The sequence below is a fragment of the Vombatus ursinus genome, unplaced genomic scaffold (assembly GCF_900497805.2).
Source record: "Vombatus ursinus unplaced genomic scaffold, bare-nosed wombat genome assembly UNPS02014170.1, whole genome shotgun sequence".
NCBI lineage: Eukaryota > Metazoa > Chordata > Mammalia > Diprotodontia > Vombatidae > Vombatus > Vombatus ursinus.
Genome location: NW_020953948.1, coordinates 2,231,834 through 2,258,039, shown reverse-complemented (window position 1 = coordinate 2,258,039; position 26,206 = coordinate 2,231,834). Strand labels below are relative to the sequence as shown.

At 45.6% G+C, this 26,206-nt stretch overlaps 1 protein-coding gene across 1 annotated transcript; it reads right to left on the bottom strand.

Moving 5' to 3' along the window:
• Positions 1 to 12,002: 12,002 nt before the first annotated feature.
• Positions 12,003 to 21,853, bottom strand: LOC114041186 (homeobox protein otx5-B-like). The gene is made up of 3 exons (XM_027859500.1): positions 21,794 to 21,853; positions 18,173 to 18,354; positions 12,003 to 12,705 (listed from the first exon to the last, which is right to left on the bottom strand). The coding sequence occupies exons 1-3, from the start codon at positions 21,810 to 21,812 to the stop codon at positions 12,052 to 12,054; spliced, it is 855 nt and encodes a 284-aa protein (XP_027715301.1). The 5' UTR covers positions 21,813 to 21,853; the 3' UTR covers positions 12,003 to 12,051.
• Between the last annotated feature and the right edge of the window lie 4,353 nt (positions 21,854 to 26,206).

Here is a 26,206-nt window from a genome sequence, read left to right as displayed (position 1 = left end):
ATTGGGCACTTGACCGAATAAAGGTTTGTACAGTTCACTAGTTGGCCTCTGAACTGGGCAGTGGGCTGGGGATTGGAGCCTCATCCCCTCATTGTGTGAATAGTAGTGATAATAATAAAACTAACATCGATGCAGCACTTTAAGGCTTGCAAGGTGCTTTTAACATACATGTGCATATGACGTACACATATACACCTTTTTATAATGTATGCTTTAATAGTGTTTATGAGGACAAGAACCTGTGACGTCATTGGCTTAGGAAGCTCCTCGGGAAGAAAGGGGCTCTCCCGCCGTACGTGGGCATCTTCTCTACAATTTACGGCCTCCTGGAGTCTTTAGGCCACGTGCTAACTTGGTAAACCACAAATTCACATTATCTGTGTTTTACTGTGTTTTCATTTATTTTGTTTCACACTTCCAATTACATTTTAGTCTGGTTCAGGCCGCACTCAGAGGAGACCCAGGGCCTGCTCTTGGTCCTAGGCCCCAGGGACAGCTCTCCACTCACTATTCCAGGCTGCCTGGGCACTTTATGTATAGTGCTCATTTAATTTTCATTAATTTAATTACTCATTTAATTCTCCCAGCAACCCTCTGAGGTTGGTATTATTATTCTCATTTTACAGATGAGGAAACTGAGGCTGAAAGGGGTTAAGTGACTTGCGTAGGGTCACGCACTAACCGTCTGAGGCAGAATTCCCATTCTGGTCTAGGTCTAGTATTCTACCTAAGGGGCCTCTTCCACCCAGCGCGGAGAAAGGACCTGAAGGACCAGAGGGTCAGTGCCGCCCAGGCCAGGCTTGTCTCTGTCTCCGCTGTGTTCTCTGCCTTTGTTTTTGCCCCAGACGGTGTCTCTGTGGTATAGTGGACAGACAGAAAGGCTTGGGGTCAGGAAAACCTCGGTTCAACTCCCATTTCTGACTGGGCAGATCACCCCTGGCATCCTTCGTCTCCTCACTTGTCAGATGAGAAGGTCGGGCTTGGTCTCTGAGTTCCCTCCCGTCTCCAGATCTAAACCGCGTCTCCATGGGAATCAAGAATGCCTTTGGCTGGAGGATGGGGAGGGGACGGGAAGGGGAGGGAATATGGCGTACTTCATGCCTACTCAGGCACTGTGCCACACGCTTTTTACAATCTCATCTGTCCTCACAGCAACGTGGCAAGGGTCGGTGCTGGTATTACTCCCATTTTACAGTTGAGGAAACTGAGGTTAAACGACTTGCTTGGGGTCCCAGAAGTAGAGCCTCATCATTCAATTCCACCTTTCTTTCTGCCGTACCAAGAGGGTCCTTTGTGCACCTGCGGCAGAGAACAGCCGAGTAAGTCCCTTAATGTCTCTGGGCCTCAGTTTCCCTTTTGGTAAACGAGGAGGTTGGATGAAGTGACCTTTAAGTCCAATTCTAAGTCCTCTGACTCTGGGCCACTGTCTGGGACACACACACACACACACACACCCCTTTGTCCAGGGGCTCTTATCTCCGCCTGTCCGTCCCTGAATTTCTTATGTCCCTGTTTCTTTGTGTTATCGTCTCTTTCCTGCTGTCTGTTCCTCCCTTGCTGTCTAGGGCCCACAGCCCCGAGGCAGGGCACCTTAGCAGTCGCTGGCCTGCCCCCAGGGCCCAGGGTCTGCGCCCACTGGACTCTTCCAAGTTAACGGTCAGTACTGGACGGGGCTGGAACCAGAGGTTCAGCAGCCAGTGAGAAGGGAGAGTGGGAAGATAGGGGCAGAAAGAGAAGACGCAGACAACCCTTTGCTCTGAGGAGGAGGATTACGAGAATGTCCTTCAGGAGTCTGGGAGCATTAGAAGGTCTGACAATCATTACTGAGAGGAGATGGAGGGCCTCACGATGGAGGATTTGGAACCCCCAACTGACCCAGCCTCCCCTTCCATGGTGCCCTCCAGAATGGGTTCCAAAGGTAACAACCTTTCTTCACGGCCACCCTTCCAGCATCGACTGCACTTGCACTCATTCTCCTTCCCTCCTCCCCCATACTCATTGGTTGTGGTGAGGAAGTCTTGGCCATTTGTATGCTCTCCCACTATTGCTGCTGCTAAATGGCTTCTCCTTTGAAGATCCCTCAGTCCCTATCTGCCCCCGAGTCTAGACTCTGATGGCTGTTAGCGACCCACTCCCAAGACACTTCCTTCCGTGGTGAATTCCGTCCTTTCTCACCGTCTTTCACCCTCACAGGAGGGAACTTCGCCATCGATACTGATACTCCCTCAAACACCCTAACCTCCTCATTCCTCCGTTCACTCGCTTGCCATGACCTCCTTCTCCACACCGCCTTAGTGACGCACAGAGACGTGTGTCATACCCTTGGTCCCGCTATCTGTCATCCACAAGTGTTTCACTTCTGTGTCCTTTACCTAATCATAGTCCATCGTTCTATTTTTTTTTCTGTCTTATAACCCCTAACACTATTCTCTGACCTCACCATGACCTCCAGTCCCTTTAGTTCTTTCTGCACTGGCTACACTTTCCTCCCTTGCCCATCTTGACCCTCTAATGAACAAGTCCAACTCCACTCTATCCTTTTCTCTTGAACTCCTTGCCCCCTTATCCTATCTCTGAATATTCCTTGCCAAGCCTTAATGTTGGATTACTTCCACCATGCACTGACTTTGATCCTGTTCACAGGCTGCTGAATGAAACTCGATAAAAATCACAAAACTTCCCTTTGGGGCCACTATAAATTTATGGTACATAACCTCAAGCGGGCCCTCCATGCAGCAAGACAATCAGTTTATACCTCTCTAATATATTCACTGATCTCAAAAATGACCCAATGATGTCTGTTTGGATCCAAGGCAAATCATTAACAATCACAGTAATACACGTCTGTGCTCCAAACACTGAAGCCAAAGAGGCCAAAGTTCATCAGTTCTGTAAAGACTCACAATATCTTCCCGAAATAACATCCTAAAAAGTTGTCACGTTCATCATATGGGATTGGAATGCTAAAGTGAGAAATCGACAGTCAACTGGAATAACGGGCAAGTTTGGCCTTGGAGTACAAAACGAAACAAGGCAGAGACTAATAGAGTTTTACTCTGCCAAAAGAACTCACTGGTCATAGCAAACACTCTTTTTCAACAACCCAAGATGTGACTCTACACATGGATATCACCAGATCATCAATACGGAAATCAGATTGATTACATACTTTGCAGCCAAAGGTGGAGAAGCTTCTTACAGTCAGTTGAAACAAGACCTGGAGCTGACTCTGGCTCAGATCAAGAGCTTCTTATTGCAAAATTAAAACTTAAAGAAAGTGAGGAAAACCATAAGACTGTATAGGTATAACCTAAATACATCCCTTATGAATATGAAGTGGAAGTGATAAGTAGATTGAAGGGATTAGATCTGGTAGATAGGGTGCCTGATGAACTATAGACAGAGGTTTGCAATATTGTACAGGAGGCAGCAACAAAAAAAAAAACATTCCAAAGAAAAAGAGGAGCAAGAAAGCAAAATGGCGGTCTGGTGAGGCTTTACAGATAGGTGGGAAGCAGTAGCTAGGTGGTACGGTGAATAGAGCACTGGCCCTGGAGTCAGGAGGACCCGAGTTCAAATCTGGCTTCAGATATTTGCTAGCTGCATGACTGCAGGCAAAACACTTAACCTCGTTGCTGAAAAAAAATATACAGCCAAGGAAAGAAGGAAAGTGAAAGGTAAAGGAGAAAGGAAAAGATATATCCAACTGAATGCAGAATTCCAGAGACTAGCAAGGAGAGATAAAGTTTTCTTAAATAAGTAATGCAAAGAAACAGAATAAAACAATAAAATGGGAAAGTCAAGAGATCACTTCAAGAAAATTAGAGACAGCAAGGGAATGTTTCATGCAGAAATGGGCATGCTAAAAGACAAAAATGGAAGGGACTTAAGAGAAGTAGAAGAGATTAAGAAGAGGTCTCAAGAGTATACAGAAGAATTATACAAGAAAGATCTTAACATCGCCAATAACCATGATGATGTGGTTACTGATCTAAAGCCAGACATCCTGGAGAATGAAGTCACGTAGACCTTAGGAAGCATTGCTAACAATAAGGCTAGTGGAGGTGATGGAATTCCAGCTGAGCTACTTAACATCCTCAAAGTTGATGCTGTTAAAGTGCTACACCTAATATGCCAGCAAATTTGGAAAACTCAACAGTGGTCACTGGATTAGAAAAGATCAGTTTTATGTCTCAATCCTAAAGAAGGGTAGTGCCAAAGAATATTCAAATTATCAAACAACTGTATTCATTTCACATGCCAGCAAGGTCATGCTTAAGATTCTGCAAGCTAGGCTTCGGCGATACATAAACCAAGAATTACCAGGAGAGCAGGCTGGTTTTCAAAGAGGCAGAGGAATTAGAGACCAAATTGCCAACATTTGGTGGATTATGGAGAAAGCAAGGGAGTTCCAGAAAAACATCTACTTCTGCTCCATGGACTACACTAAAGCCTTTGACTGTGTGATCACGATAAAATATGGCAAGTCCTCAAAGAGACGGGAGTGCCAGGTCATCTTTATTTGTCTCCTGAGGAACCTTTATGCGGGCCAAGAAGCAACAGTTAAAACTGAACATGGACCAACCAATTAGTTCAGGATTGGAAAAGGAGTACGGCAAGGCTATAAATTGTCGCTTTATTTAATGTGTATGCAGAGTTGTTCTTATTGTTGAGTTGTTTCAGTTGTGTCTGTCTCTTCATGACCCCCTTTTTTTGGGGGGGGCGTGTTTCTTGGCAAAGATACTGGAGTGACTTACCATTTTTTTCTCCCGCTCATTTTATGGATGAGGAACTGAGACAAACAGGGTTAAGTGACTTGCCCAGGGTCACACAGCTAATAAGTGTCTGAGGCCAGATTTGACCTCATGAAGATGTCTTCCTGATGCAAGCCCAGTGCTCTATCCACTGTGCCACCCAGCTGCCCTTTATGTAGAAGAGATCATGCAAAATACCAGGTTGGACAATCAAAAGCCAGAATTAAGGTGGCCAGTCTCAGACATGCAAATGATGTCACTGGGATGGCAGAAGGCGGAGAAGTATTGAGAAGCCTTTTCATAAGTGTGAAAGCTGTCTAGAAGTTTAAATCAGTTCAGATATGCAGATGACACTCTCCTGATAGCTGAAAGTGAAGAATTCCTAAGCCCTTTGATAAGGGTGTTTTTCCTTAGTGCTTGAAGAGGACCTATGACATCATGAGGGTGATGTCTTGACTTGTAAGTGAACTGGGTTTGAGTGAAGCAGAGCTGTACAAAATCATCAGCCTCACTCTCTCTTCCAGGGTCATTGGAGTCCAGTGGCAAGACAAAGATAAAAATGGCCAAGGATGCAGTGGGTGACCTTGGCCTTTCTAAATTACCATCTTTCCCAGATCCAGCTTCCAAAGCTGGCATTTTCCTAGATCTCCCAAAGTGTGCAGACCCAACTCTGGGGAAGTGAGCAAGAAAAAGCCAATCATGAAGCCTTAAATGGTTAATTTTTCTGGAATTGTCCTAAGCTTTCCTCCATCTAAGGCCCAACAGGCAATCTTGAAGGCCTGAAAGCATTTTCCTCTTTGGAAAATGGCAATTTTCCATGGCAATGGCATCGCAATACATAGTCTGAATGTCAGGTAGGTGAGGCAGGTAGAAAAAAAGACACAACTGAACACGGAAGAGAGGAAAATGGTGGCTTGTGTCAAGACATATACACACTACTGCCTTCAGGTCTGGCCAGAAGCCCTGAAAGGCCAGCTCATATAGATCCCAACACTTATAATATGGGCCTGGGGCAAGATCAGACCAGGCAGAGGGGCAGGGGGTTCTGGTAGGATAGATGGGATGGACTAACTTGTAAAAGACAATCCATCCTATGAACAGGCAGTTTTCAGAAGAAGAGATCAAGGCTATCAATAGTCATAGGAAAATATGCTCTAAATCACTACTGATTAGAGAAATGCACATTAAAACAACTCTGAGATGCCACCTCACACCTATCAGATTGGCTAATATGACAGAAAAGGAAAATGACAAATGTGAAGGGGATGTGGCAAAATTGGGACACTAATGCACCGTTGGTGGGTCTGTGAACCAATCTGATCATTCTGGAGAACAACTTGGAATTATGCCCAAAGGGCTCCAAGACTGTACATACCCTTTGATCCAGCAGTACCACTACTAGGTCTGTATACCAAAAAGCTCAAAGAAAAGGGAAAAAGACATATTTGTACAAATATATTTATAGCAGCTCTTTTTGTGGTGGCAAAGAAGTGGAAATCTAGGGAATGCCCATCAATTGGTAAATGGCTGAACAAGTTATGGCATATGATTGTGATGGAACACCATTGTGTAGTAAGAAAAGAGAAGCAGGATAGTTTCAGAAAAATGTGGGAAAACTTATAGGAACTCATGAAAAGTGAAGTGAGCAGAACGAGGAGAACATTGTACACAATAACAGCAATATTGTTAATTAATAGTGAAAGACTTAGCCACTCTGATCAAGATAATAACCCAAGATAATTCCAAAGGACCCATGATGAAAAAATTCTGTCCACCTCCAGAGAGAGAACTGATGAACTCTGAACGCAGATAGAAGCATACTTATAAAAACGTTATTTTTCTTGTGTTTTTTTTTGGTTTGTTTGTTTGCAATATGGTGAATATGGAAATATATTTTGCATGATTTTACACGTATAATAGATATCAAATTACCTGCCTTCTCAAGAAAGGGGAAGGAGTGGGAGATAGGGAGAGAATTTGGAACTCAAAATTTTAAAAAATGAGTATTTTAAAATTTTTACATGTAATTGATAAATATTTAGTGAAATAAAAACATATTTAAAAAAAAACACAAAAACAAGAAGAAAAAAAAAAGAATGACAATCCATCCTCAACTAATAAGTCAGTAAGAAAGAAAATATTTCCCAATCATCATAAATCTTGCCTTCAAGATATCCTTCTTTGAGGACAGCACAATCCCATTGCAATGCATGCATTTCACACTGAGAAAACACCTTTCTTCACCATAGTATCCTCCCACAAAAATACAAGTTTGAGGGATGTGTTAGCCCAGTAGGACCCTGGAATGGGAGGCAGTATGATATAATAGATAGAATATGAGGCCAGGCCTGGGACCCAGCAGACTGACCTCTGACACTCACCAGCCATGTGACTTTGGGCAAGGAACTTAACTTCCCTCAGCCTCAATTTCTTCATCCGTAGTAGTGTAATAATAATAATACCAGGAACATCTGTTTAACAGGATTGTTGGAGGCTGGAAAAAAAAACAGTTGATATAAAAAGGAAAAATAAAAGTAAGGAAATCCCCTCTTCTCTCTCTTCAGACTTGAGGAAGGGCTATTATTTATCAGAAGGACTAAAATCTTTATTATTACATAAAACTAGTCAAAAAAGTTTGCTAATTCATTCCTTGTCCTGCCTGAATATAATTTTTGCTAACAATTTCCAGTAATTCCACTGCCTATGTATCACTCAAGGATGTTGATTCTACAAAGAAAGTTTTCCTTTTTCTGGTTTTTCAGGAAGGGCACACAGTGAAGTGGTGAGAACGTAGTGTTTGGAGCTGCATGGGCTGTGGGCTCAAATCTCAGCTCCCTCCATCTATTCCTAGTTATGTGTGACCTCAGAATCTGGGCAAGCCTCAGCCTCAACCTCTAAAAACCCTTATTCCACATCTGGCCCCCATATTTAAGTAGAAAGAATATGGAGCAGCGAGGTGGTGAAGTGGATAGAGCACTAGCCCTGAAGTCAGGACTGGAGTTCAAATCCCATCTCAGACCAGACACTTGACCACTTGACACTTACTAGCTATGTGACCCTGGGCTTGCCTTACAAAAAAAATAAAAATAATAATAATAATAATCTATCCATTCCTTAACTCTAGTTTCTTTTGTAGAAGTGACTCAAATCCTTCTGTTAATACTCCCTTTTTTTTTCTCCATTTAGTCCTGTCTTTGTAGGTTATGTTATTTTAGAGAAACATCATGAGCTCTTTTTTTTTTTTAAATAAAATCCTATTTCAATCTCTTTTCTCATTTCTTATATACATAGAGTAATCCTGGCCTGTATAATTGACTTTCTTCCAAAATCAAAGGTATTCTGGCTGCTTGCAAAATCTGTTGTTTAGCATTGAAATTTTGAAATTTGCTACATGCATTGGAGTTCCAAGCATCGAGTTTTTCTCAGATAGCAATCTATAGATTCAATCAATCAGTACTTTGTCATTTGTATTCAAATTTCCTAGTTTTTTTATTATTATTTCATGTAGCATAGTATTCAGTATTTAAATTTATCCTTTTTTTTTCCTCTGGGAGACATACAGTGTTTACATTATTCCCCCAAATACTGTCTTAAAGACAGTTCATTTTGCTTGTGTAGACATTCCCACTATACTCTGCCCACACCAGATTTCAGCTGGAGTATTGTGTTCAGTTCTAGGCATCAAGGTCTGAGAAGAGCATGGATGAACTGCTGGGTGTCTGAAGGAAAGCCACTGGTACGGTGGAGGGCCTTCAGTCCGTGTTGTAGGAGGAAGGCAGAACCAAAAGAAATGAGTGCAAGTCACAGAAAGGCCAATTGAGCTTGACATCAGGAAAACCTCCTGAACAATGAAAGCTGCCCAGAAGGAGAACAGGTGGGCTGCCCTTCCATGGAGGTCCTCAAGCAGAGGCTGGCTGAGCACTTGACTGGGATTTCTTTTAGGTTGAACGAGATGGCTGCTAAGCTCTTTTCCAGCTCTCAAATTCTTTGATTCCGTAATACGTTAGAATAAACAAGTTTGAAATCTGAATGCCGGAGTCTCAAAAGGAAGCACGCTGATTAAATTAATCGAGTCATTTCTTAGAAGACCTCTAACACTGAGGAACTTCACGTTTATATCCAATATGGTTGGACCCTGATTATGCGTTTTTCTGCTATCATTTCCCAGGATTGCATCCTGAACATTTCTCCTGCCTGGTACGCACGCGTGTTTTGACAGCACTTCTTCAACGGTGGGTTGCGACCCCATAGGGATCCTGACGCACGGCTTAAGAAGCGCTAAAGGACCTTGAGTGGAGAAGAATGGAAGCAGCCCTGGACTGAGAAACTTGCACGAGTGAATAGGTAGATACGGCACGTTGTGCTCCAGGACGGAAGCTTCCTTGGGCCCGGAGTGAAGCAATTCCTTATGTAAAGATGTAGCCTTTCCCCTTAATTCCAAGGCAGTGTGGCGCAGCACTTGAAAGAGCGCTGGCTCCTGAGCTGGCGTCCGAATTCAAATTCCACCCCTGGCTGGGTACTCCTCCCAAGGGCGCATCCTTCCCAGAGTCTCAGCCAGACTTCACGCACCTCCGGGTTCTGCTTCCGACCTTCAACACCAGGCCCCCACACATCTTGTTCCCCCCACCTCCCTCCGCCTTCGGGTCCTTTTTGTGTTACTGTTTTCCCCCATTAAAACAAGTTCTCTGAAGGCAGGAACCATCTGGGTTTTTGCTCCTATTTGTGTTCCCAGTGCTTAGCACGCAGCAAGCGCTTATTTATTGCTTGGTTTGCCTCGTCTACCGAGAGGTCTTGGACAAGCCAATTAACCTTTCTGGGCCTCAGTTTCCTTATCTGTAAAATAAGGGTGTTGGACTGGATGGCTGGCCTCCAAGGTCCCTGCCAGCTCTCAACCTTTGGTACCCAAATACCCTGTTAGACAAAGATGCCAGAAAGATTAGCAAGTAAGAGCTGGGCAATGAAAAGTCATTTAAGTTTATTGACATAAATAGGGTGATAAAAATACAACTGAGTCCCTGCCAACAGGGTTGACATATCGCACAATTGAAATCATCGGGAAGGGAAGACAAGAAGAACATTTCCAAAGATAGCAAGACAGCTGCTTCTGGTTCAGACCCAAGAGTAGCAGTCACCTTCCCCCACTGCCCAGGGACCCACTTCACAGAATGAGGTTATTGATTCATTGAAAGCAGCTAGAGGCGGACAGTCTCAGAATGGTGAGCTTTAAAAAACAAGAAGTCAAGTGAACATCCATCATCGGCGTAGACTTCGCGGCATTCTCTACCTTTCGGAACAGCCAGGAAGCCCCGCTGGCTCCGGGAAGGAGAGGGACCACCGCAACCTGTCCTCTCTGCTGGGAGGGTCTTCAGCACTCGAGAGACCGGCCCTGCTCCTCACCTCGCTCCTCCCCGCTTCTCCATCTGCGCTAAACTGGGTCCCTCTCTCCTGAAGGTTGCTCGCCAGAGGCCACTCTTCCTCCTCGCTAAACGGCCTGCCCACTGGACGGCCAGAGCGCCTACAGGCCCACCACTCCAGGTTCGTTTCTTTGGCTTCAACGCTGCCCTTTTTAAGGTCCTCTCTTCAGACGCAACATTTAATCCACCAACAATTATCAAGCAAGTACTGCTGCAGGGTACGGATTCAAATAAATCCTCACTTGAGGATCCAATTCTCTAAGTATATAAGTGAGTGCCCCCTATGTGTGTGACATTGGTAAGGATACAAAAAAAAAAACTCCCTCCCCCCCACCCCACCCCGAAACGTCCATTCTATTGGGAATTCAATCTTTATCTAGGGAAGTAACTAAGGGGAGAGGGGGATGAGCAAAGGCTTCCCATACAAAGTATCCCCTGAGATGAGCCTTGAAGTGATAGAAAATAAAGAAATGCTCAAAGGAGAGAAAAAAGATGATCATGTGACGCAGGAGAGGGCCTCAGAGGGTGGTAAGTTAGTCCAAACAAACCGAGGTCCCAGGGAGTGAAATGATTTGCTCAAGGGTCACACAGGTCACTGCGAGTCCTAAAGCTGGGCTTTCACTGGGCCAGGCCATGCTACTTCCCTGAAAGAACGAGGGGACGGGGACAGCAAAGGCAAATAAATCATCGTCATCACGGCAAACTGCATCAGAGCCTCCAGTCCGGCCCAAGGGTTCAATACCTGCTCTCTTAAAAGGGAAGCCAAGAACACAAGTGGACCTTGGAGAAGGTAGAGGGAGTGAGTAGGGGGGGACCCCAAAGTCCTGCACAGAGAGAGAGCGGCACGCCCTAAGAGGAAGAAAACGGGGCTTAGAGCGAGAGAATCTGGATTTGGGTCCTGGTAGAGCCAATCGCTGGGCCTATTACCAGGAGGGAGTTTGCCTCTGATTAATAACACTTGCAGAAGTATCTACCTTCAGGGCTGGGATAAGGAAAAGTGTATTATTAAACTGTAAAAATACTATTGTTATTATTGCCATCTTCTGTTCCTTTTGATAGGTTTAAGGCATAACTGCAGAGTCATCGAGGGGGCCTCTTCCCACCCTGAGGAACAACGGTCTACATTTGCCCACTTAATACACATTTATTCCAAACCATGCCCTCCTGAGACGGTCTTTGAGTAATATCTAAGTAACAAATATCGGCAACCAATTAGGTGGGTTTTTTTAAACGTCAGCTAAGAGAAAAATCTCGTTGTAGGGTGGATATTTGTCGGGTGAATGTAAAAGAAATACGAGGGTTTCCATTTCTGAGATGCTGTCAGAGTACCGTCTAAATGAGTGCCCTGAACAAGCACTGATGGCCCACGTACTGGCTGGGAAGGCAGGGACAGCGCCAGGAAGCTCTTCCTTCATCTGGAACAGGCCAATGCAGACCACCCAGGTCTCTTGTACCATTCTTCCTTGGTCCATTGCTAATCCTGTTAATTAAGAGATGAGCATCACTCTTTGAGCTTATCGCTGCTGCTCTAAACGGTGGCATCATTCTGAATTATTGACTATGGAGCAGAACTAGAGGGAAAACCACGGCTACCCACCCACTCAGCTCAGACTCAGGCACTCCCAAGTTCCATCACCAACCTCAGAGCACAGATCTGTTCTTCTACAACAAAAGGGGAATCCACTGTTCAACTCAAAGTACGTCAAAGAGACAATTTAGGAAAAACAGCCGCCTGGTCCCAGGAAGCCGACCAGGTCACGGATCACAGGCTGGGGCGGGGGGGGGGGGGGGGGGGGGGGGGAAATGGGACAAGAAAGAGTTCCATAATGGTTGAGATACTAAGTAACTGCAGACGCTCCTGCAACTTCGGGCTGAGGGAGGACTCATTTGGCAGGAGTGGTCTCTGGCCCGGCGGCTTCTGTGGCCAGGGATGCTGAGGCACTGGGAAGAGTATCTGCAAGGGGAGATGCCGGCGGGCTGGGGGCTAGGGCCGGTGCTACTGGAACTGGGTGCTGCTGCAGGTACTCCAGATACTCCTGCATCCAGGGATACTGCTGTGACTGCTCGTGAAGCTGGCGGAGGTACTCAAGCCACAGCTGCCTCTCGGGCTGCTGTCCTCTCTTCAGGGTCTGGAGCCGGGAGGGTGTGCTCTGGGGGGAGCTGCCCCAGGCCTGGGACTTTAAACAGGGATGAGACTCCACAGTCAGGGCAGGAGGCTGAAGCCAGGCTCCTGGGCTCGCGGAAGCCTCCTTGGTGAGTGCCGAGGCCGTCGCCACCGTCTCTGGGAAGCCAGGACTCTCCCCAAGGGTCACCTTCGTCATCTTAGATGAGGGGAACCTGGATCTATTTGGCCAAGCTAACTGGGTCTCTGGGAGACTTTCCTGCGGAACCTGGCTGGCAGCCGAAGTCTGAGGATTTTTCAAGCCATGAACCAAGGAGCTCTGTTCTCCCTGGTCCTGGGGCTGTCCCGATAAATTCAGACTTTCTTTTTCCTTCAGTTGTCTTGAGTGTTTGGCTCTTCGGTTTTGAAACCAATTCTAAAAGGGGAGAGAAAGAAATCGTATGAAGTCCACTAAGCTAGATTTTTTTCTTCTCATAAGAGCGGCAGGTTTCAGGGAAGGAAGGGAGGAAGGGTAAAGAAAGGGAGAGTGGAAAGGAGAGAGGGAATGGGAAAGGAGAAAGGGAAGGAAGGAGAGAATTATATAGTGCGAAGTACTTCACAAATACTGTCTCAGTTGATTTCATCTAAACCAGTTTGATTAACAGGAGCTTTGGTAAGACATGACCACTCCAGCACAAATTCCCTAAGTTACTTCTATTACTTTTAAATTACTAAAAAACATAATTCTGAGTAGGGGTCCACAGGCTTCACTGGGCAAAAGGGTCCAGGACGCTCAAAAGGGTGAAGAACTCCTGCTCTGGAAACAGAGACTATCCACAGAGTTAGGTGTTTTATGGCATTCACAGGTTTACTACTCAATGCCTTACACACAGCAGATACTTAATAAAAGCTCACTGAAAAGAAAAACAACCTGCGCATCTGGAAAGGTAGCACGGTGTGCTGAAGAGGACACAGGGCTTGGAGTTAGGCAAACCAGAGTTCCAATCCTACGTCAGACCCATTCACTGGTTATGTGACTCTGGGCAAGTCACTCGGCCTCTCTGTGCCCCAGTGCACTCCCCTGTAAAATGGAGCAGTTGACTTCCTAAAGTTCCTCCCGGCTCTGTATCTATTGTCCTGAGACCATAAAGCCTTTTATCAATGTGGGGCAACAGTACGTGTAAAGCACTTCACAGACCTTGTAGTGCTACGTTAAGTAGACACAGAATCAACAGGAGGTGTCTGGGAGGGAGCTGGAGGAGGGCACTCGCGGCAGAGTAGGGATCAGGAAAGGCTTTGTGGACAAGGCGGTACACCAACTAGGCTTTGAGGGAAACCAGGGGATCTAAGCAGCTGGCTCGAGGACGCAGCGCTTCCCAGACACGGAGAGGCACCGAGGCAAAGTAACGTACTGGCCCAACCACAGGCCCAAGCTGGCTCGGAAAAAGGCAGAGTGCGGTCAGTAACCCAGGGCACAACCCAGCTGGCTTCTGGGGGGACACAACCCAGCGAGCAGAAAAGTGAGACAGCTGCTAGCAGATCTGGCAGAGTAAGAGGAACAAAGAATTCAGGCGTCTGCTGTCAGTGGCTTAAAAAAAGCCACCCCACCCTTCAAGTCCAACGCATAGGGCGGGAAGGACAGAAAGAAACGAAATTCAGCAAAAGCACAAATCATAATTACCAACATTTCCACGGCACTTCAAAGCTCATGGAGCACTTTGTACTGCTGACAACAACCCCACATGGGACATACTGGAGGTATGAATGCCCATTTACAGTTGAGGAAACTGAGGCTCAAAAAGACCTAATGACTTATCCAGGGTCATACAAATAATGACAGAAGCAGGATATGAAGCTAGATCTTCCTGACACCCAGGCCACCCCTGTAGAGGGGTATTTACCCATATACTTATTCTTGGGTTTTAAAAAAACTAATACACAGTCTTAGAGGCAAGCAAGGTGGTACTGGGCTAAAGTACTGGGTCTAGAGTCAGGAAGACCTGAGTTCAAATCCAGCCTCATCACTTAGTAGCTGTGTGACCCTGGGCATGTCACTTCACCTCTGTTTGCCTCAGTTTCCTCAACTGTAAAAGGGGGATAATAATTGCACCTACCTCCCAGGGTTGTTGTGAGGATCAAATGAGATATCTGCAAACTGCCTGGCATATAGTAGGCACACTTAATAACCGCTTCCTCCCTTCCCATCCTCCAGACCTTTGTTCTCTCTGAGAACAAGAACCTCTCCTCCCCTCTCTCCTGTGTTCCAGGAATGAACCCAAATCAACTTTGCTAACTGTTAAGATCCATCTTTAACGGTTCAGGGGTGCGTCCTACAAAGTCAGAAGAGGGTGGGGAGTTCAATCACTTTTCTTCTTAGACGCCACTCTTCTTTACTAGAAGGTCCAAGTCATAACTCTACGACTTCTACTTATTTTTACAAATAAAACCCTAGGTCACCGATGAGACGGAATAGGGCCCGAACCCAGGGATGTGACTTGGCCACACGTGACTGCATCCCACGTTGGTGAATTTCCACCTCGGGATAAACTGGAAAGCACCCAGGAGGCCTTGAGGACGGAGGGGATTGGGCCGTTTCCTCCTCTCCCGCACCCTTCTCAGCCTTTTGCCAGCCTGGACGGCAGCCTCTCGTTCTTCTGAATGAATCTCTCTTCACCATCTGACAATAGCATCTGGCACTTAGCACTTAACAGATGTCTACTCACCAACTGTTCCTCCTCATCCCAGACACTCTCCTCTCTCTATGCTGCTCTCTCCTGCTCCTCAGCAGCCATGGCACAGTGGATAGAATGCTGGGCCTGGAGTCAGGAACACCTGAGTTCAAAGGCAGCCTCAAACGCTTACTAGCTGTGTGACCCTGGGCAAGTCACTTCGCCCGTTTGCCTCAGTTTCTTCATATGCAAAATGGCTGCTAGGGTTGTGAGGACTAAATGAGATAATATTTGAAAAGTGCTTAGCACATAGCAGGCACACTTAATAAATATTTATTGCCTTCCCTGGTTTTCCTGTCTGGCTGACTTGGGGGCTACATCACCCCTATCATGCCCCCTCAGACCTGTCCAGGGCTCTTCTTTCCCTGACGTGGTTACCTTATGAGCTCCCATATGTTTAGTGATCATTTCTACACAGACAGCTCCCAGATCAACATATAGACAGCCTGATTCTCTTTCCTTCATCACTCACTGCTTAATGGACGTTTTTAACTGGGTAGTCAGCTCGCAGGCGTCTCAGACTCAATCACTCCCGTGTCCAAACAGAACCAATGATATTCCCTTTCTTCTCGACTTCCTTATTACTCCCAAGGACACCACCAGCCTTCCCCAGGTTCACAACCCCAGGACCAGCTTCACCTTCACTCTCCCTCACCCCACAACCCACACAGCCCCCAAATCTGTTGATTTTAGCTCTACGACATCTCTTGCATCGTATTTTTAAAAGCTGAAGGCAATGCTACATTTTTGTCTGAGGTGAGTGAAAATACAAATGTCATTCACAGACCCCCTGAAATCGATTCCCAGACTCGATGTTAAGAAGCCCCAAGGGGGCAGCTAGGTGGTGCAGTGGACAGAGCACTGGCCCTGGAGTTAGGAGGACCCGACTTCAAATCCAGCCTCAGATCAGACACTCAACACTTACTAGTTGTTTCACCCTGGGCAAGTCACTTAACCCCCATCAGGGTTGTAGTACTGCTTTGTTATAGTGTTTTGTCACTCTATCCTATCTCCTAAAGAGGGTAAGTGATCTAGCCTCATATGCCAAGAGAAAGGCAAAGTGTACTGAAAACACAGATAAATAAAATAAGACCATTTGTCTGTGCTTGAATCGAAAGAAGTCTTTTCTCTCCCCTTACGCTCACAATGGCAATTTTTGGCTAAAAGGATTCCAAAACCTAGCAACTGAGCACGTGTGAGTGTGAGTGAGTGTGTGTGTGTGTGTGTGTGTGTGTGTGTGTGTGTGTGTGTATACTGTCTAAGGACCAGCTCAGCCTAGCCAAGCTACCAAAGGACCTGACCGAGTGATGTTCTGTTTCATAGTTTTACTTTTGGGGGAGAGGCAACATCAACTCATGAAATCATCTATGGAGTTTAAATTAAATTATCTACTAAGGTATGAGCTGAGGGTGTTGTAATCTGGGTCCACGGAAAGAGTTCCACTGCTGATTAACAAAAAGTATCTCTCTCTCTGTGCTCACACATACTAAAGTGTTAGTGTTGGTTAGCTTAAAACACATATTCTCTCTTTCTCTGTGTGTGTGTGCGTGTGTGTGTGTGTGTGTAAAATTTCTGCCTTTCAGAAGAACAGCAGTACTGAACACTGGCAAGAGCGTTAGATTTTATACTCAAGAACCTGGGTTCAAATCCCTCGAGCGAGCCATTTCATTTTTTGAGGGTTTCCTCATTTATAAAACGATGGGATCAGACTACAATAATCTCTCAGGTTCCTTCCTGCTCTTGATCCTAGAATACGCACCCAATGTTAGGTGGAAGCCCATAGTTTGACCAACATGTTATCCTCAGGTACAGACCAAGGGACCGTCTTCAAAAGCTCTATTTGTAGCCCTTCTCTTTTCAAACGAGATCCACATCAATCTTGTCTTACAGCGAATTCTGCTTTAAATTTCAAACCTGGTATATTTGTTAACCTGTAGGTTCTCCCATCACTGACAAAGATTCCACAAACTGAGGCAGTAGTAAACTGGCAAAGATTTTTCAAAAATGCAAACACAGGCGTGCTCGCCCACTGTTGGGGGAACTATGAACTGATCCAAGCATTCTGGGAAACTAGACCTTACACTGAAAAAGGCACTAGATAGCTCACCCTCTTTGTCCTCAAGCTACCACTACTGGAGGTTAAAGACAGAGGCCAAGGTCCCGGGCACACCAAATATTTACAGGAGCACTTTTTGTAGGAGGAAGAAAGTAGAAATAAAGTAGATACCCACTGACTAGGGAACGACAAAAAAAAAATATGACTTACTGATATAAAGGAATATTATTGAACCATAAGAAATTACAAAGAATTTAGAGAAACTGAGGAAGACACATAAACAGTTTACTCATCTGTAAAACAGAAAAGCAGCACCTAATTTGTAGGGTTACTGTGAAGGTCAAATGAGATAAAGCAAGTAAATACTACCATATTAATGCCAGCTATTAGTATTAGTCAGTCAACAAATATTTATTAAGCACCTACTATGTGCCAGGCATGGTGCTAAGCACTAGAAATACCAAAGAGGCAAAGAATGATCCCTGCCCTTGAGGAGCTCTCATGAGTCTAACGGGGGAAACAACATGAAAATAAACACCAACGAGCCATAGAGAAGACAGATATGAAGCCCCCACAGGGGAAGGGGTGACAGAGGCTTCCTGCAGGAAGCGGGATTTGGGCTGGGACTTGAAGGAAGCCAGGGAGGCCAGGAGAGAGAACGAGGGAAAACTGCACAGATGCAGGGAAAGCAAAGCAGTGCCTCGTCCTTCCGGGAGGAGAGGCGGTGGACCCCCGGGGCAGGCACAGGTTCCGGGCCAAGACCGAGACCTTCACTTCCTGGAGGATTCTATCAGGACGAGGATGAAGGTGGAAATGGCAGGAATGCATCTTCACCCCAAAAAGAGGAAAAGGAGCTGGACTTTAATGGTGATGCTCAGGCATCATTATAGAATTAGAATGTGAGCTCCGGGAGGGCAGAGACCATGCTTTTGCCTTTCTTTGTATCTGTGCTATTTAGGCTCTGGGCAGCTTGCATTTATTAAGCGCCTACTGTGTGCCAGGCGTTGTGCTAAGTGTGCCAAGTGCTGAGTAAATGTTTGTTGATGCTGACGGTTAGCCTTGTAGCTTAGTGCACTGCCAGGAAAATGCACGGGAGGAGGCGTGAACCTTTAACTTACCTGTATTCTAGACTCGGGAACATCCAGGCGGTTAGCAAGCTCACTTCTGACGGAGTAGTTAGGGTATGGGTTCTTATGAAACTCCCCCAGGAGAATATCCAGCTGAACTTCATTGAACATGGTACGCTCCCTCTTTGCCCCTTTTTTACTGCTTGTCGATGAGTCGGAGGTCAAGGCAGGTTCTAAGGGAAGGGTAAAAGTTTAGGAGTCTTTCAAACAAGAATTTCTATCTGCTTTGCATGGAATGCAGATGAACCCATTTCTTGACACGCTGACTAAATGTTAAGAATGCAAGCTTCCTGAAGGCAGGGGCTGGTTTTGCCTATTTTTTCTTTAACCCTTCCCCAGTCCCTGGGAGAGTAAACACCTGTTGATTGAATGACTGATCACATTGGGGACACAGGATTTACACATGTCTCAGGCAAACCAGGGATCCTTAAGAGGCGGTGGGGAAGGGAGGACATTCCAGACCCAGGGCCCAACTGTGACAAAGCACGAGGGACAGTAAGGCGGCCAGGGTGCCGAGGCCTCAGAACCCCAGAGTTCTCCACAACCGAGGGCTGCCTGCTCCACACAGGAAGCCTTTCCAGACCCTCTGGCAGGCACGCAGCCCACCGTGCTCCCTCCCTCTGCAGTGACTTTTCTTAGCTGTGACACATTCCTCCAGCCCCACTTCACCCCCAGCCTGCAGCAGAATCCAAGCTCTTTGAGAGACAGAGCTATTGCATTTTCAGTCTATCTCCTGCTACATCTGAAAATTAAGGTAAACTGAGAGACAAGTTTCCAAGCATGATCAATTATTAGGTACGCTAACAGCAACCAATCAATTTTAGGCAGCAAAGTGGAGCAGTGGATAGAGCATCGGGCCTGGAGTCAGGAAGACCCGAGTTCAAATCCAGCCTCAGACACTTCCTACTTGTGTGAGTGGGGCAAGTCATATAACTTCTCTCTGCCTCAGTTTCCTCAACTGTAAAGTGAAGATGATAATAGCACCCAACTCCCAGGCTTGTTGGGAGGATCAAATGAGGTAAAGCACTTAGCACAGTGCTTGGCACAAAGCAGATGCTTAATAAATGCTTCTTCCTTCCTTCTTATACTATTGCAATCTGTTAATTATAAATTTTAACTATAAATGATTGGTTTCGGGGGCAGCTAAGTGGCACAGTGGATAGAGCACTGGCTCTGGAGTCAGGAGGACCTGAGTTCAAATCTGGCCTCAGACACTTGATACTTACTAACTGTGTGACCCTGGGCAAGTCACTTAACCCCAACTGCCTTGCCAAAAAACAAACAAAAAAAATCTATAAATGAACAGTTTTGTTGATTTGAAAGACCCAGTTCAAATGCCACCAAAATAAGGTCTTGCCCAATCTCCACAAGTAGACACACTCCCTTCTCTACTCCAGAATGCCAAAGCCCATCTACCAACACGATGAGATTCTGCTGCACTGAAATTTTACACTTTTATTTCCTTTGCCTGCTTTTGTATATTCTGGAAAGCTTATTCTCAGGGCTCACAGTCTCAGAAAAGGAATGAGACCTCAAACGCCACCCACCACAGAGGCCAAACCTCCTCTCTACCCCCAACTAAACAGCAAGGTTCTGGCAGGGATTTTACATCTATGAGCCCCCTTCAACCTCTGAACAGAACTTCTCAGGGTGCTTTGCAGGCACAACCTACTTCAAACTGATAAGAGCTGGAGAAAACACACAGCACAAGATAAGAAAGGTGATGGAAATAGATGGAGACAGGCTTCATGATTTTCCTCAAGAAAATCAGTTATAAGACTCCATTTCAAATGGACTTTTCACTGCCATGGGGATCAGGAGGGAAAGAAAGCAAGCATTTGGGGATAAAGTGGTTCAGCGGGGGAACAATGATGATGATGGTAATAGCTAGCATTTACAAAGCACTTTAAGGTTTGCAATAGGCTTTACATAGTTCATCTCATTTGATAAACATGAAAAATGAACATCAATAAAACATTTTTTAAAGGCACAGAAGAAAAATGCAGAAGGGTTCACAAATAGAGCAGTTTTGTTACTACGTTATTGAACATAGGCAAAAGGCAGTTATTTTAAATAACCTTGGTATTTTTTAATGTTCCTATTTATTAGTCTTTATAATTTTGTTTATTATTACATAACAATTAAATTAAATTAATTAAATTTAATTGAAGTTTTATTATAAAAAAGAAAGAAAACAAGTAAATCTTTTGATCAAATTTGGACTTAGAGGCAGAAAATAAGCAAAGTAGGTTTCTAGTCTGAAGCTTCCCTCCTTAGCAAACTATTTTATTTCTGAAGAAAGCCGGGTACCCTGCATCCCTCAGAATTTCCCTTCAGTTATTTATAAAATCATCAAAACCAATCCTGACCCACGACAAGAGATGGCAGTACCGAAGCAACTTCCTTGTATGTGCAATAGCAAAGGAAAAAAAAGTCCCCATTCCTAATATAGCACCCCTTTCTCACCACCAGGGATGGAGGAAATTTGGACAGCTATGTATGGTCTTACAAGATATACTAAAACTTTTATTTTATTTTTTTTTATTGCCAACTTCACAATCAAACACAACTTTTCCACATACAGAAGGAAAAGGTTTGTATAAAAAACAGTGAATTTCTGCTATCTACAATTTGTTTTATAAACATTTATTAAGCCCTGACTTGTCCCAGACACTGTGCTAAGCACTTAACAAATATAATCTTATTTGAGAGGAAAGGCTTTTTCAATGAGCATTTTTTGGTTTGTTTTTGAGGCAATTTCAAACTTTGTTTTTGAGTGGCTTACTGGAAAAACTGATGAATCTGGAATCAGGAAGACCGGAATTCAAATCTGACCACAGACACTAGCTGTGAGACCTCCTTCCCTCATCTCTAAAATGGGGATAATTCTAGCACCTACCTCCCAGGGTGGTTTAAATGAGATGATGTGAGATGATATTTATAAAGTACTGCAGAAACCTAAAAGCGGCAACCCAGAGAGCTAATACTCTGGAGGCAAACCAGCGCTCAATAGCTTCCAGTCAACCACAAGGCCATTATTGTGTAAGTGCCTAGTATCATTATTCATGTACCTGAGCAAGAGCTTAAGCCACAGACTAGCTGGGCCCCAAGGAGCCAATGTTCCCGAGGGGGAGGTGATTGGGGGAGGGAGAGAACTTGGGGCACACACTCAAAGCACGTGCGCTGTGATTTCATCACTAGTGGGAGCAAAACGAAAGGCTTCCAGAAGAAAGAGGCCAAAGAGTAGAGGCTGGGCTTCCATGAGGGCGCAGACAGATCCAAGCCACAATCCCTGGTGAAGGGGATGATTCCACAACAATCGGAGAAACCTAAGCCAGGGACGGCCGGTTCATTCATTTATTCGCCAGCCACTTAGTAAAGGCTGTGGAAGGGCATGGCACCACGCATCAGGCTGGGAAGAAACAAACCCAGCAGCACACCAGCCCTTGCCTACTCTCGCACCCAATGAAAGAATGAAGAGAAAAAGTCTCATGAGCTCTAGAAATCCAGGTAACCCGGACTATGGGTTATATGCCACCATGCCACCAACACCACAGAAAAACAGGGGATAAGTCACTGGGCCCAGGATGAGAAGGGCAAGTCAATACTCACCAATCTTGGAGGGCTTCATGGTGGCTGGTCGGCTACGTGAGTAGGACGTCTTTCTTGGCCTATAATGGAAGAAGAAATAGGAAGTTGTCACACCTTAGTCAATTAGGGAGTGGGAAGCAGGGAGTTAACTGGTATTTATTCTTTTCCCTTCAAGTGCCTCAGGTCCTTTTGTTTTTTTTTTTTTTCCCTGGAGGTAAAGTGCTCATCCCTTCTTTTATTGGATAAACTTGGTTATCACTGCATCTTGCCCTTTAAATCAAGGTTCTTAAAACTGGTTTGTGTCTTTTTGTGACCTCTGGCAGTCTAGTGAAGCCTATAGACCCAAAGCTAGGAATAATGTATTTAAATGCTTAAAATTAAATGCATAGAATTACAAAGGAAACCTATTATCTTGAAATAGTTAACAAAATATCTTTTTGTAAATTCACAGACCCCAGCTTAAGCAACTTTGCTTTAAATGAACCTAACTCTGTGCCCAATTGAGCAAAGACCAGGCAAATAGCCTTTTTCCCTATATTTTCTTCCTTTTCATCACTTCCTTATTCTCGTTATTGGTCCAATAAAAAGGTACACTCCAGAGGGCCGTCTGTCTTGCATTATTACTTAGCTCTGCCTCCATAGCATAGTAAGCACTTAATGAATGCTTTTTTATTCATTCTTTGCAGGTGGCCAATTAGGGTTTTTCCCTGTGTCTCTCCTGTCTTTCTACTAAATCATATCTGATGGTAAGACAAAGGTGCCAGGGCCATACAAATACAATTATTTCTACTAATTATTAATATGGCCCAAAAGTTCAGATGTCATCTTCATGGCTGAGGGGATTTCTCTGCAAAGAAACTGGAGGGATTTTTTAACCACTTAAAATAATTAAAACTATAAAGTATTAGGTGTTAAAGTAGGGTTTAAATCCCTGCCACTTAATGTTTAAAATGCTGTCAACCCCAGCATATTCAGGATTCTCTTTGTACCAGACAAAAGGTCTTTTCCATTGTGCCTGGAAGCCTCGATTTGCTTTACTTTTTTTCAGACAGTTCAACGTTCCATAAAGATGCCAGAATTTCAAGTGAATCTTTCAATTACTTGGGGGCTCCTTTTGGCTAAAGCCTGGGAGACTTGTGCCTTACGAAGGCCCAGGTGAAGCTTTGCTCAACCATCGGAGAATTAAGCAGACCTGATACTCCAAGAAACACTGTTTTCACAAGGCCGGAGATGTAATCAAGACAGTCAGTCTCGAATAGTAGAGAGAAAAAAGCCTGAGCTGTGAATGTCTAAACTCAGCTAAACTCAGCCAGCGCACATGCTATCTCTGCCCGGCTGCTTTTACACATCTGCCTGGAGGGTAAGGCCTGAAATTACTCTGGATTTCCCTATCTGGGCACTGTGGCTTCAGGGAGAAGATCTTAAACCCATCCAGGGCACAGACTGCTTCTTCTCTTCATTCAACAAAGCTTTATTAAACACCTTTTCTTCTGTGGAAGGCCTAGTACTACTTGCTGGGCATATCAAAGACCAAAGCAAAATGACTTCCCAGCACTGGATAGCTGCCATCCGGTCCAGGTTATTCCATTCTATCATTCTGCTATTAAGCACCTACTATGTGCTGGACATTGTGCCAGGTGCTGAGGGTCCCAAGAAACGTCCCTGCTCTGGGGGAGGTCAGGGTTTGACGGGGGAAACAACACGCAAAGAGCTCGGGACAAACAACCTACATCCAGGATCAATTAGACATAATCAAGAGAAGGAAGGCCCTAGAATTAAGGTGCCTCCCTGAGAAAGGCTCTCTGCAGACATGGGATTTGAGCTGGGACTTGATGGAAGCCAGGAGAGCCAGGAGGCAGAGAGGAAGAGGCAGAGGATCCCAGGCCTGGGGGCCAGACAGTGAAAGGAAGTCGATGATCCTGGTCCACAGAGCAAGCTTAAGCTGAAGGGCTGGAGAGGGTCTGGTCTGAGAAGCCTGGCCAGGCAGTGGGGAGGGTTAGGTTATGAACGGTTTGAACAGCGAATAGAGGGCTTTGTTTGCTCCTGGAGGTACAGCGAGGAGAGTAACACATAACCAATGTGAAGAAGTAAGTTGGGGAGAAATCATGAAAAGCTTTAACACCGAATAAAGCAGTTTGGATTGTTCCCAGGCAGCTGGGAGACAGCACAGTCAGGCCTCAGCTTTAGGAAAACTAACCTGGCTGCTGTGTGGAAGGTGACTTGGGGAAGGCAGAGGCTTCAGGAAGGAGGTGAATTGGGAAGCTACTGTGACGTTCCAGGTCAAGAAATGATGAAGGCCTGAACTGGACTGACACTGCTATCCGAGTAGAGAGGAGTGGATAGATGCAAGCGGGGTGTCCTGGTAAATAATGTTTAACAACCAGCTGGGAGAGGTCAGGAAATATTTTAAGTTTTACCTTCATTATTAACACTTTCTCCATCAGTGTCTTAAGTCTAGACAGTCAACAGAACAATAAGTCAAGCCCATTTCGGAGGGGTTAATGCTGAAATTTAACAATCGGCTCTCCCGAGTTGGTATGAGCCAGCTGTTGCACACCCCTGGACACAAGAGACTTTGTAATTGAAGAAATGACAATATTTGACCACTGACTTTTATACGTGGGCTGAGAGAGAGAAAAGTGAAGGATGATTTTGAAGCTGTGAACCCAGGTGGTCAGAAGAATGATGGCAACCTGGACAGAAAAGAGAAATCTGAGAGAGAAGGACCTGGGGGGAAAGGTAATGAATTTTGTTTTGGACATGCTGAGTGTGAGATGTCTACAGAGCACTGCATTTGAAACGTCCAAAGGGTAGCTAGAGGCGCATAACTAGAACTCAGGAGAAAGACCAGGGCTAAATCTACAGACCTGGGACTCATCTGTATGGACACATCAACTTAAGCCACGAAAGCCACGCCGGGCACTGCATTAAGGGCTGGAGATACAAAGAAAGGCAAACACACAGTCCCTGCCCTCAAGGAGGTCACATTCTGAGGGGGGACGACACACAAAGAACTATGTACAGTGTGAAGAGAAGGTCATCTGAGAGGCAAGGAACTAGCACAGTGTGTGCGTGGATGTGCACGTGTGTGTGTGTGTGTGTGTGTGTGTGTGTGTGTGTGTGTGTGTAAGGAGGGGGGAAAGGTCTCTTGCAAAAGGCGGGCTGTGAAGAAAAGCCAGGGAAGCCTGGAGGTAGAAGTGAAGAGGGAGAGCCTAGTAAGCGTGGGAGACAGACTGCGAAAAAGCACAAAGATTGCCCAGAGAATGCTGAGCCAGGGCCTGGACCTAACCCCTGACTGACCGGGAGACAGCATCACGTCTGAGGAACAGCAAGAAGACCGGTGTCGCTGGACCACAGGACGGGAATAAAGGGCGAGAAAGCTGCACAGGCAGTGAGGGGCCAGACAAGTCAGACAGAGGATTCTTCTACTTGATCTGGGCGTAAGAGGAAGCCACCGGAGTTCGCATGGTCAGACTTTCAAGCAGGAAGATCACTTGGGCATCTGAGTGGAGGACAGACTCAGGGGGAGGGCTTGAGGCCAGGAGAGCAATGAGAAGGCTATTGAAACAGTGCAGGCTGGAAGAGATGAAAGCCAGCACCAAAGGGGCACCTGTGTGAGTAGAGAGAAGACAGACAGAAGAGACGGTAGGAAGGCAGAAGGACAAAGCTGGGCCACAAACGGGAGCGGGAGGGAAGAGCTGAGGATGACCGCCAGGCCGCAAACCTGGGTGGTCTGGAGGAGAGAGAAACCCTCAAAAGTAACAGGGAAAGGGAGCCGGAAGAGGGCAAGGTTTGAGGGAAAGGTAACGAGCTTTGTTTTAAAGACGTTGACTTTGGAACGCCTATGAGCCATCCAGTTTGAGAGGTCCATTAGGCAGGTGGGAGACTGGAGGTCAAGAGAGAGGTTAGAGCTGGATAAATCGATCTGAGAATCATCTGCACGGTTGACAAGTGAACCCATGAATACTGATAAAATCGCCAAGTAAGAAGATATAGAGGGGGGAGAGAAGAGGGCCAAGGACAGAGCTCTGTGGGACACCCAGGGTTAGTAGAAACAACCCGGAGGAAGATCCAGAAAAGAAAGAGAGAAGGAACAATCGGACAGCTAGAAGGAGAACCAGAAGAGAGAGGTGTCTCAAAAACCTAGTGAGGACAAAGTACGCGGAAGAAAAGGGTGGTCAGCTGTGTCCAGGGCTGCAGAGAGGCCAAGAAAGGGGAGGATTAAGAAGAGAACGTTAGAGTTAGCAATTAAGAGATCACTGGTAACCTTGGAGAAAGCCGCGTCCATCGAACGATGAGGCAGGAAGAAAGAGAGAAGGGACGATCGTGGGGGCAATCCACCAGGGAAGATGGGAGGGGAGGGGGTCCGGAGAACATGGAAAAGCCCGTGCTCAGCGTGGTATAGCCACGTCCACAAACATCACCTACTATGTG